The following is a 13359-nucleotide window of genomic DNA, read 5'->3' on the forward strand; positions in this document are numbered from 1 at the left end:
CTGTGACCCTGTATAGGATGGATAGATGGTTGGATAGACATAGTAGATTTGTTTGATGGAAACATTCAGCCTTACTGTCACAGGGGAAGTTGTCTTGGGTCTGGATTTGGTTGAAGGCACAGAGAGGGACACTGACATATCAAATAGGTCCGTGTGGTCTTGTTTGGTTATCCCAAGCAAATATGTTTAATAAAGACAAAGTTGCATGGTTTAATGTTAAAATGATTTGTGATGTTTTCTTAAAAAATGCACTGCTTTAAATAGTGTTAATTTTAGATTTGGTACTAACTGTGTGTTAGACATAACTTAAGTGCTGTGTGCAAATAATTTTATAAAATACATGGTGGCAGTAAAGTAAATTCAGGATTCGCTAGACACATTAAAACACACCCAAAACCCAAGATATGTAGATCAAAGATATTTAGTCCTATTCTTAGCAAATGTGCATAGTTAAATATGTGTAGTTTCTTATCTGTAATAGGGGTAGAAAATAAATGACTAGAATTGAGGTTTTAACTGTTAACTACAGTACATGACTAAAGTCTTGAGACAGACAAGACAGTAAGAATGCCCATATTCGCATATAATCCAGTCTTTTGCATGATATCCATGCAAGGTCCCTGGACTCAAAAGGATTAGGCGGAAGCTGCACGTGTGCCATTAAAATACTCTGACCGCACTTCATCATATATTTCCAGACTGTCAAATTTTAGGTGCTGAAAGATAAAAAGACAATTTGATCTTTCTTTAATGACTTTACTCCAGTAGACGTACCAGATGCTTGGACAGAGGTCAGAGAAATGCCATATAATCAATTTGCCATGAAGAAACTTCACGGCAAATTGCTTGTATGTATGTGGGGGTCACAATGTGGTCCCTATGCATTAGACTGGTGAAATTACTTCTTAAATGCTTTATGAATCACTTGCAAGCTAAATGGAAAATGTAGAGCAATAATAACTATAAGCATCATCATTAAAATATGAACGCCTTATTGAACACTGTATCTGATTGCATTCTGCATTACAATAGATAGTACAACCTTATCTGAACAGTCTGGAAATTTATTTCCATTTAAAATCCAGTTGCCCAATGTGAGTATTGGATATGTTGCATTTATTACAGTTGTCATGAATCAGAAACTAAGCACAAGAAAAAACACTATTAGCAGGGAACTAATTATAAGGAGCTAGTAACTTATAAGTAATTTTGTTACCTGAAAGCTCTTAGGTCACTCAATCTTGAGCTTGGGATATGGTCTATCAGGGGTTTCGTATATATTCTTCCGAAGTCCGTGTGGGTTTCCTACACACTTTGTTTGAGTTATTCTTTTAATTCAATTAGTTGTGTTGCTTTGAGATTTCTTTACTTGAGATTTTTTACATGTACATGATAATGTAGTCTTAGTTACCAGCTTGTTCAAAGATCTTGCTTGTTCAAAGGTCTTTTGCTGTCATTATCAGTGAATGTAGGTTTGTAATACTTATGCTTAGCATATCCTTACGAGATAAAATGAAAGATTGATATGCAAGATTGTTTTTGTGATCAAAATTTGTGTGTCTCTTAGGTTTAAGCAGAACCACTGGATGTACTGTGCCTTGGAAACATATGACGTACTAACCAAAAACATTCATTTTTAACTCAAAACAGAAATGTGGGACATTTACTGGGAGGAAATAAAGCTCCTTAGAACATGAATAAAAATGAGACATGGGCAAACAGACACAAATACCCCTTATACCCCTGCATATACCCTTGCATATTTACCTGTTCAACCCAGTTTCCCAATCAAATTTCAATTAACATTTCCTAGTTTCTTAATATTTATGGATACACTGTTAGCAAACACTGTCTTTTAAAAAAATATAATATATAAAATATAAATATAAAATTTATATCATAAAATATAGCCACCTAATCAATGTTATCTAGAGCTTTGACCATATTTTGGATAATAATCTGCCTTATGTAATTGTGTTCATGTCTGCAAAGGTTTTCCAAGATGGTGAGTGTCCATATGAAAATAATTTAGATATGATGTCATCCAAGCCTTACAGAAAACTCTCTTTTAGTTCTCAGTTGATTGTATCTCTAAAAATACATATTTTGATTTGAAAAAATAGATGAACGCTTTACACATTACTAACCACAGCTAACATGCAGCTAGAGCAGGATTAAAGTCACTCACCTAAACAGACCAACATGCTGGAGGTGGCACTAAAGAACACTAAAATTTGCTCAGTTTAACCACATACTATGATTTCTAAAAGCTGTGAGCTATATTTTTCTTTACAGATTCACTGTAAGCAAGCAAATGCACTTGCAGAACACAGATCTTTTTTTATTATGCATAACAGGAGCAGGAAAGAAGATTTCCAATAAATGTCATTAGAAAAATAATAACTCACATTCTGCTGATTAATTTCAAGTGCTTTATACTGCAGTGCACCAGTAAATAAAATTGATAAAATATTGCTTTTTTACTCTTGCTTTTTACTTATGCTCCTATCACTTTGTAGTGTACTGATAACAGTTTTGAACACACCTTCTATTTGAGAACACCACACACACTAATGGCGTCCTCCATCATGTGATGTTTTCTCTCTCTCTCTCTCTCTCTCTCTCTCTCTCTCTCTCTCTCTCTCTCTCTCTCTCTCTCTCTGTGTCTCTCTTTGTCTGCTGCACTGTCCACTCGCTTTTGCTGTCCTTCATCCAGTTGTACTTTAGTAGTTTAGTTAATTAAATTCTCTGACATTTATGAAGATATATAAAATGGCTTATTAAAAAAAAAAATTACACACACACACACACACACACACACACACACACACACACACACACACACACACACACACACACACAAAATCCTGTCAGGCTATCAATAAAGAGGTAGTTTTTTGCAGTTCTGTTGTATTTTGGGTCTCCAGACTGTACTGTTTGCCTGAACAAAGGATTCTCGAGATCATCAGGCAGACGGGATAATCCGAATTGTTTCGACTGTATTTTGACCATGAGGTTCAACAAAAGCACTTGTGTCATACAGATTAGATTGTCACGAATTGTATCTGGTTTCTGTTTTTCCCTCCTTTTGTGTTTCATGAGAGAGAAATGATGCAGAATCAGTTTGGCTTGGTTGATGATATAAACACATGATAAATATTTACAATTTGACTAAACCTTTCTTTTAAAATGTCCAGTTTTAAAATAATATTTATGTGACAATTGTAAAGTGAAAATCTAGCTTTTTTGCTGTAAAAAGGAGGGAAATTTCCGTCCCACACAAGATGTTGGACGTTCCATAAACATTAATTACAAAAAGAACCACCATATCAACATTTTTCTTTTTTAACAGAGCAATATTTTATCTATTCATTATTAGTATTAGATTACATGGAGCATGAATTTACCATACAAATTTCTATGAAACAATTCGAACAAAAGCATCAATAGAAACTTACTTGCTTTACTATTTTCAGAAAGCTAATTGTAAAAGCTAATCAAAACCTTCTATCCAATTAGACCTGGGAATTCAGCAGCACTATGTGTAATCCTCTGAAATAATATGGTATAATGTACCATTAGGTGACTGAGGTGTTCATAACAGTGCACAGTGGATAGTGACATATTACAAGCCCGCTGTAACATCGAGCATTCCTAACACTTCTTACTCTTTGTACATTCTTCAACCTTGTTCATGTCACTCTTAGAACAACATGATTATTTGTTATACACCATGCACCCACCCATTGTACAGTGCAGTGTGGCCAGTTGTTTGTACTCAATGACCTTTTGTCTGTGTGTGTGTGTGTGTGTGTGTGTGTGTGTGTGTGTGTGTGTGTTTGTGTGTGTGTGTGTGTTTGTGTGTGTGTGTGTGTGTGTGTGTGTGTGTGTGTGTGTATAAGTGAATCTGGACGCTCAGTGTCTAAGGCAAGGAAGCAGAACAAGCCATTAGTTAATGCTATGATCTATGTTTCCTTTTCCGAGTACTCTGCATCTTGCTCCAGCAAACTGACCTCATATCCTCATCTCATGTGTTCGGCATTTTGTCCATTACTGGGGTTGTCCTAAAGAGTGTGAGCTAGCCTTGCTTCTCTATCCCAGTGTGTCACTGCCAGGTCTGTTTCTCCCTGTTATTTCTACAGGCAGAGCTCAGGTCAGGTCAAACTGTTTAGTGTGAACTTTTAAGAGAGATGCTGACATATAGTGTAGGTAAGAAGCTGTTTATGGAAAAAGAGCTGTGGCTGTTATGCTGTGATGGTCAGCTGTGGTACAGTAAATAAGATTTTCCTGCCCTTTGTTGAGTATAATGATGGAAGCAAATGTTTTGTTTAGTTATTTAAACTTTTTTTTTTTACTGGGTGAAATGGAAAATTTCATTGAACAACGGAATTATAAACAACGGAATTATTTTATTGCCACAAGTTAAGATATAAAAATGGCCTGGACACATTTGGCTTTCACTGTTAGACATTTTCACCTCTTATACCTAAGATAGAATTTTAGTTGTGGCCACCTTCAAATTTTAGATGCTAATGAACAAACACTTGGGGCATCTTAGAGCGCAGAAATGGGTTTGATATCACCATTTAAACTGAGGATAGAAACATTTGTGTTCAAAACTCTAAACAGTTTTGTTTTTTTAGAAGTTTTCTATGAATATATGTCCCCTGTTAGGCTAGTTCAAAAACACAAAAAACCTAAAAATTCTTAAAAACTGAAAAGCTTCTTTCATTTAAGCATTAAGTGTTTAAAAATAGAAAACAAATAAATACATAGTTGTTGATATAGTGAATATAATGTTTAATACTTGGCGAAGTGATCTGGATTTATGAGTAATATGGGCCACATCACAATACCTAACTGTTGATTATTTTCATCTTTTCATCTAACTGTTGATTATTTTCAAGTCTTTTCTTCAGTAGATGATAAAAGATGCACTCAGCTAAAAGACAATGAAACAGCAAGAATTTGCAGATTTTTATCTCATAAGCTTTATATGATATGCTTGCCTATAGCCATTTTCCTCAAGTTCTTTCTTGCCGTTACTTCATTGAATTCATAAGTGAATTGCTTTATAGCGTCTGTAGACATCATGCGGTGTAGATGCTAAACAACCCACTAAGCCCCTGACAACAGCCCTTACATGGCTACACATCAGAGGGATCAAAACCAACACTTGGATCTTGGGCATAAACAGAGAGAGGGATTGGCTCAGTGTCTCTCTAATTGTCTCGCAGCTCCTCCATATCCTGTATGGGGACAAAGATACTTTACACAATACTTGGGGATGGCGATGAGCTGGTACCTTTTAGCACTTAAACCTTTTTTAGTGTTTAACACTAAAAATATTAAATATTAATGTAGGATAAAGCAGGCAAAGTAGACAGTGCCGCTTTAATAAGCTGACTGTTGAGTCACGTAGCTGACCTCAGGTTGTTCGAGGACATGTTCCTGTCCTTTGGGAGCCGTTTGTCCCACTCCATCAACTTTTTCTTTTCCTTCACCCCTCCTCCTCCTCCCTTCTTCCACTTCTTCCTGAGGTCACAGGTGAAGTCTCTCTAATGATTCCTCAGTTGCGTTTGGCTCAATAACAAGATAATGTATGTGCTAATTTCATGTATGTGTTGTTTTTGGATCTCAAGCTGATTTGCTTGTTCTTCTTTTGTGCAGCGTTCATATTAGTTAGATGAATTGTTTTTATAATGCACTCCTTCATTGACACCACAAGACAGTAGGTTCATATCCGTCTGATTCTACAGCTTCAAGACAAGCACTGACCTTGTATCTGTGACCCTGGGTTGTGAAAAAGAACAAGGTGTGGGGGGACAAACAAGCTGTTGTAATCCATTTATAGAACATAGACCTCTGCTCTCTCTTCAACTCCCTCTCTGTGCATGGAGGGTTCATGTGTAAGTGCTGGTTTATTTATCAAAGAAAGCACAGATTCACGCATGTTAAATTCATAAGAATGTTGAACAAAAACAGGATTGTATAAATATTAATTTGTTTGTTTGTTTGTTTGTTTAAGCATTTACTAGATTTCTTTAAACTATTTATAGTTTTTACATATTTATTATACTGCATATCAATTTAGCTCCAAATGAATTATTCACAGTTTATTGTATTTCACATATTTATTACAATCTTTATAAGTGCACATAAACCATATTTCTGAGTGTCAAACAATACATTTAACAGACAATGTAATAAAGTGGGCTATTTTTCGTTAAAGACTGCTTATTTTACATGACGTGTGATAAACATATAAACTTAATCAAGCCTGCGATCTGACATCTGACAAGATAGTGTCCTAATAATCTTGAGTCTGTAAAAGCTACAGAGTTTTTTTTATGAACCAACATGTTAGAATAATAGTGTAAATGTACAAAACATACAACAATGGGTATGGTCAACAACAAATATTTAAGGTTTGGTGTATTGTAGCATTACAGGGTTCTGTTCAATTTATGATGTTCGTGGTCAGTGAGTTGTGGACCGAAACACTACAAGGTGCTAAAATCTGATAATTATGAGTATAGTACCACTGAAATAACCATTCCTTGTAAATGGTGTCTCTAAAAACATAAAAAAAAATTGTAAATGTCTCTAAAAACATAAAAAAAACACATTCAATTTTATAATACTGTCTGTTTTATCACTGTAGTTTTGCTACTGTGGTTTAAGACAACAAATTGCTTTTAAATATTCAGGTCTGCAATTACCAGTGCAAAAACTGTTTTTCACCCAAGTCTCAGTCAGTGGCTTCAGTAGACTCCATGTTAAAGCTGGAATGGATTTCCTGCACTTTTTATCCATATAGCACACAGTTATAAAAGAGAATTATTTATAATCTCACTATAGTGCCACCCAGATGAGGATGGGTTTCCTTTTGAGTCTGGTTCCTCTCAAGATTTTTTCTTCCCATCTTCTTAGTTTTCCTTACTACCATCACCTCTGGCTTGCTCATTAAGAACTCTAAAGCGTATATACTGTATTTATTTCTTTCTGAAAAGCTGCTTTGTGGTAATGAAAATTTTAGAAATAAAATTGCATTGAATAAATCAGTCAAAAATGGAAACCTAAGGCACATATTTAAGCAGTGATTATTTTCGCCGTATCGAAAATCAAGTGTATAGTCACCACCGGAGCATATCAGATTTGAATTTTGCTTATTGTTACACCTCTATTTTCTGTCCATCTCCTTGTCCTGTCTCCAAGGACAGGAGAGCCCTACACTACATTTATAGTCCTACTGTCCCTGTAACATTGAACAGTCTGGATTTTACCCCAAAAGATTTAAGGAATAGAATTCTAATGACACTTGCTGTTCTAATCCTTTCAAATCTCCTCATCAGGCTGCTGAGTGTCAGCATTGAGTGCTTTCTAACAGAGACTAAAATGTTTTATTAATGAGTTCACTGCACTAAGGGAGATACTTTTAAAAAGGGATTCATTTTCCTTTGATAATCCACCAGCATTTTTGGGCACTCCATCCTTTCACCCGTATTCACACTGATGCTGGATATAATAGCAATCAGTAGTAATCAGATGCACAGTGCCTTATGGAAATTCAAGACAGAGATGAAGAGCAGTCAGTTGGTTCATTCAGTGAACTCATTTCCTTGGTTGATTTAAAATGAAAGCAAAATATTCATACATTGTGTATCAGTGCATGAGAAGTTAATGTTTTAGATCTTATCCTGACTAGACTGAAGTAAAATTAGAGGAGATTGGAGGTCACATCGGCTGTTCTGTTCTGCCATGAGTGTATCCTACTATGAATCAGGAGGCTCTAAAATGAAATCAATAGAAAGAGAAATAGAGCAAATACGGTGTGGTTCCCCAGGATATGGATGTTTGCCAAGTGGGGTCTCTTCTGTAAAATTATGGAAATTGCTTTTTTCTTTCTTTTTTTTTAAATCAAGCAATCATGCCAGGTTTCCCTTAATTTTTACTCCTAACTGCTTTTTTATGTGGTCAAATAGGTTTCCTAATTAATTCTGCCCATCATTAGTGGTTGAGATCGTTTTGTGGCAGGCATTTGTGTTTTATGTAGGATATAATTAAGTATGTGTTTAATTGTGCATTCGTTTCTATTAGCAAAAATGAATTGGAATGTATCTGTGGCGTGCTTTTAGACAAAGTGGAGTACTCACAAGTTAAACGTTCAGCCTTTTCTATGAAGACGAAAAAGCACATTATCAAACACGTATATCAGGAATGATGGAGACCTTTTATATTGTATTTAATCTTTTCTGTTAAGAATTTGTAAAATTGTATTCTCTGGTCATTGCTTTACTTTAGCATTTGAAGCATACCTGAGCTGCTTGTCTTAGAGTTAACTAATTCAAAACAGATATGAACACTTTAGAAAGGTCCCTTGCATTTTCTGTATTTGTCTTGTAGACAACGTAAATGTTTACGTTCATGTCAGAGACAGTGTCGTAATGCTGGAGATTTACTGTTTCTAAATCATTATGTGTTGATGTTAAATTATTTTTATTCTTCCCGTTTATCATTATAATACCAGTCTGTGTTTTCCTACTGAGAATTGACCACACATTTGCTACAATCATGATAATGAAGCATTTAAAGAAGGCATGAAGGCAAATTGGAAGGCATGAAGGCAAACTGCTCCAGTCTCTACAAATTAACCTTGGAGTTTTCTGTCAGTTTTTTTAAGACAATGCAACAAATATGCAAAACAATGTATAGTAGATGTTTAGACATATCTAATATTGTCTAATATTATAGACAGCATTGTTGTAAATATTGTTATATCGTGTCTAACAGGGTGAAACATGGCTCTTGTGAGGAATTAATCATTAGTGCACAGTAATCACTGTAATTGTTAATGTAGAGACAGCAGCTGAATTTTTAAGTGAAGTGGCTGGAGGCCATTAAATTGGATATGTGTGTGTGTGTGGGGGGGGGGGTAGCCTTATAAATATGCAGATTAATTGGGATAGGAAACTTAATCACTATCCACTGTTTTTATTTGTGAAATATATTTAATTTAGTTAATGAAATGGGACTGCTACAGATTACAGATTCTTTTTTCTTTTTTTTTTACCATACATGAATTGATAATTTAACTATTTCCATTATGAACATATTAAATGTTGTAGTTTCTACAACCAGACCCACATTAAACAAATACTGGGTATATAATTTGCAACTGTGCAAATTATTGATTAAATATTAAGTTTTATTATGATAATTGTTATTGTTCATTTATCTTCATCCAATATTACTAACTCAGTTCTCTTGCCATCACCATTAATCAATGTTTATAACACGGCAATGATAAAACTATTATTTTTATTACCTTATTACCTAAGCAGCTGCTTCCTCCTTCTGCATAATTAATGAAGACATTATTGTCTCACAGGGAGCTGGTGTTTATTAATCAGTGTCATGATGCTCTTCTGCTTGTGTGTGTGTTTGCGAGAGAGAAAGTATATAATAATTTGCCACAGCCAAGTATTTCCTTGGAATGAAGGAGAGACACATCAAGACCTCCAGCTTGGGCTTTCTGGTTCCATCAGTATTATCTTTTAAACAAAGAAAGCATTTCACTTATGAAGAAATGGCATTTGATATTTATTGCTAGTTAATTTTGATTATGTACTGTAAGTAATATATGATCAAATGTCAAACCATGAGAAAGTACATTTCAACACCATGCCCTGAAAATGCACATGTGAACTCGAGTAAACAAATCATGTGACATGAACTAAGCGACATCTGAAAAATTAAAGCACTTGGAAAAATTAACATCTAAAAATAAATCACAGGAGATGTCACATATAACGAGCAAATATAATCATATGTCCTATATGTGAAAAAGTAACGTGTAAATAATATAGAAAAATTACATGGGAAAATTGAGAAGCTAAGTGCGCTGTCCATTACATGTGATGCCAAAGGGGTAGTGTGCGTGACTTCTCTTTAATGAACAGTCAATCAATAATAATAATAATAATAATAATAATAATAATAATAATAATAATACAAACAGAACATGAAGTATAAATGTGACAGCTGAGGTAGGTAGTTAATGTGTTGATGGAGGCAGATAATTATATGGAGGATGCTGCCAACAATCATGGACAGCAGCTGGTGGATGCATTTTAGAGCCTGATGGCCCTCCTGGGAAGGATCGCTCTTTGCTGCAGCATGGCTTTATCAGTCTGGAGCTGAAGGTGCTCTTATGACTGGTCATTGGTGTGGTGGAAGCATTGTCCAGCAGCTTACCCAGCATCCTCTTCTGAACAATCAGTTTCAGGGAGTCCAGCTTGGTCCCGAGGATCAGCTCAGTTTTCCTGGTTAATTGTTTATTGTCATAATGCCACTCAGTCAGTGTACCTCTTGTGTAATAGATGGTGCTGGGCACAACAGTCTGATAGAACATGTGTAGCACTGTGCTTCTTATATTCAAATACCTAAGCTTCATCAAGACATCTGTTGTCAAGATGTACACACAGATATTTATACATCTCCCAGATGTATTAAATACTTTTATGTAATAAACTATGCATAAGCACGTACTACTATAGTTTGCTAATTAAAAAGTGTTTGTAAAGACATTTATAAAGACATTTAAACACTAATAATTTCAAGGGTTCCTTGTTTATTATTATCCTTATTGTCAACATAATGAGAAGTTTTGGGAAAAGAAAAAGCTTAAAACTCTATCATGCACATGTGTAAGGGGCTCAAGGAGGAGTGTTGAGGTTTGTTAAAAATGATAGATTAAAAATAAGACCATCATTAAATAAGTAAACATATTTAAAATGCAAGTTTTATTAGGAATACATTAATGTAAATATGATATATATGATAAATAAATACTATCTATCAAACATTAATAACTACAATCACGATCATGTTTTGGTTATTAATCTTTAATTGATTAATCAATTGAAGTATTACATGCTTATACGTGGTTTATGACACGTGTGTGTGTATGTATATGTATGTGTGTGTGTGCGTGTGCGTATGTGTGTATGTGTGTATGTGTATGTGTAGATGACAGTGCCTCTGCGACAAGCAGCATGGAGGTGACAGACCGACTTGCATCTCTGGAGCAGCGTGTTCAGATGCAGGAGGATGAGATTCAGCTGCTGAAGTCAGCGCTAGCCGATGTGGTGAGGAGACTCAACATCTCAGAGGAGCAACAGGCCATGCTGAGCAGGAAGGGACCAACCAAAGGTAACACACACACACACGTACTGTCATCTACACATACACATACACACACACATACACACACGCACACACACACACACACACACACACACATACACACACACACACACACACACACAAACACACAGCTGATAAATCCATTACAGTCTTTGCAGGAAATGAGTTTAGACAAGATAAAAAATAAATAAATAAATAATTCAGAGCAATCTAATTTTCTGTTAGTAAAGCTGTCATGATGATAGATGCAGAGATTTTAGTTTCATGTATTTATGCATTATATTATTTATTATGTATTTATCAAAAAAAGCTGACATTTTATCCATTGTCATTTATGATATAAATGAGCAGTAGAGGGGTAAGAGTCTTGCTCATAGACCCAACAGTGGCAGAGCTGGGATTTAAGCTCTTCAGTCTTCAGTCTCCTAAACAGTAGCTTTTAAAATCTGTCAAGTTCCATACTGATATCTTTAGGTTTTAAACTCATCATTTATATTAAAGTGAATCAGGGATGATCAAATCTCCCACTGCAGGGAGCAGCGATGCTAAATCAAGCATGTAGGTAGTTGTGTTATTTATTATACAGAACACATGGATTTCACATCACTGGAACTGGAACTAAACACTGCTCAAAGCAGTGGTGTGCATGTCCACCAAAAATAGGTGGTTTGATTGCTGGAGGTAATTTTAGAACATTATTATTATTATTATTATTATTATTATTATTATTATTGATGCACTGTATATTTGCCATGTACAATAATCCTGAGCATATAATGTGCATGTAATAACGATCCCAGATATTAAATATTAAAAGCAATTTGCCATCATTGAGCAGCTTGGCTTGTTAATAATGCGCTGACCTTGTAATTCTAATACTATAATAGAAGATAATTAGGGCATCTTCTGATTGAAAAAACACAAATAAAATTATAGATTCTAAAACCCTAAAAGCTGGCACTTCCCCTATCATGTACTGACAGACACTTTGCAGTTTTAGTCAAGGCTGAATGAAGCACCCACATTTCTTGTATTCTCTTTCTGCCTGTGCGAAGTGTTCATGAGTATTTATTTTTTTTGGGGTTGGGTTTTTTTTTCTGATTGTCATTCTATTTTCCTGTCGGTCTCTTTCTCTTGGTATCTCTTTCATCTCTTTCTGCAGTGTTTCTCCCAAATGTGCTGCTTATACGCTCAACAGACCAGAGAGAAACATGAAAAGCTGCAGCAAATCTACAGAGATGAATTATTAATAGAGCCGGTTCATAGGGTAATATAAATAAAACTGCTTCCATCTTGATCTCTGCTGTCAGCAGTTACACTGTAGGTGTGCTTGTCACAATTATGTAGAGGCAGAGGATGCAAGGGCAGATTTTATTGAAACTGTGAAACACAATCAAAAACCGTGAAGCAAGAACCATAAACATAAACAGCAGATATAAAGCAGAAACAGACAGTATACAAGAAAGGATGTGAAACACATGATGACACATACAGACGACTAAGGCAAAAGCTTGAAATGAAACATACAAAATCCAGGACAGGTGTAAGTGATAACTGTGACATGTGACATGCTGAGGCTGATGGGTAATTAAGTTGAGTATCGATTCTGGCATAACCTTTACAGTATTAAACAGGAACAAAGAATATTCAATCCAGAGGCTCAGAACTGCACACATGGTTTATAATAAATGATAAATAAATAATCCTGATAATAATTAACAGGACCCATTGTTTGAAGAATAACTTGCCCTTATTATAATACCATTTGTATTCAGTCTGCATAGATTAAACTGTAATTCCACTGTGTTACAATGTGCAGGTCATACTTTCATTTATTATTCATTTTAATATTGATTTCTGGACATCTTTTGGTCATTCTTTGTGTGTGTGGGAAAATCTAATGTCTTCCATGCTTTTCTGTCCCTTTGTCTCACAGCTAGGCCAATGATTGCAACACTGCCATTGAAGCCCACAGTCCACAATGGTAACATCCTACCAAAGAAAAGTGCCATTCTGCTCTCACCCTCAGGCTCCAAGAAAGACAACACACCAGCGACCAAAAGGTGAGAGACTACGGCCTTCATCATGAGAATGGAGGATTACAGATTTAATAAAAATACTATAGCTACCTCTCTTTTGCTCATGACTCAT

The 13359-nt window shown here is 35.3% G+C and overlaps 1 protein-coding gene across 3 annotated transcripts in view; it reads left to right on the forward strand.

Moving 5' to 3' along the window:
- Positions 1 to 13359, forward strand: part of eml1 (EMAP like 1) — a 40572-nt gene that overhangs the window by 10679 nt on the left and 16534 nt on the right. For all 3 annotated transcript variants that reach the window (XM_060880096.1, XM_060880095.1, XM_060880097.1), the window contains exons 2-3: positions 11032 to 11214; positions 13145 to 13271. In XM_060880096.1, coding sequence (XP_060736079.1) covers positions 11032 to 11214; positions 13145 to 13271 — 310 coding nt within the window. The remainder of the gene's footprint in view (positions 1 to 11031; positions 11215 to 13144; positions 13272 to 13359) is intronic.

Source organism: Tachysurus vachellii, chromosome 10 (assembly GCF_030014155.1).
Source record: "Tachysurus vachellii isolate PV-2020 chromosome 10, HZAU_Pvac_v1, whole genome shotgun sequence".
In the NCBI taxonomy this organism is placed as follows: Eukaryota; Metazoa; Chordata; class Actinopteri; order Siluriformes; family Bagridae; genus Tachysurus; species Tachysurus vachellii.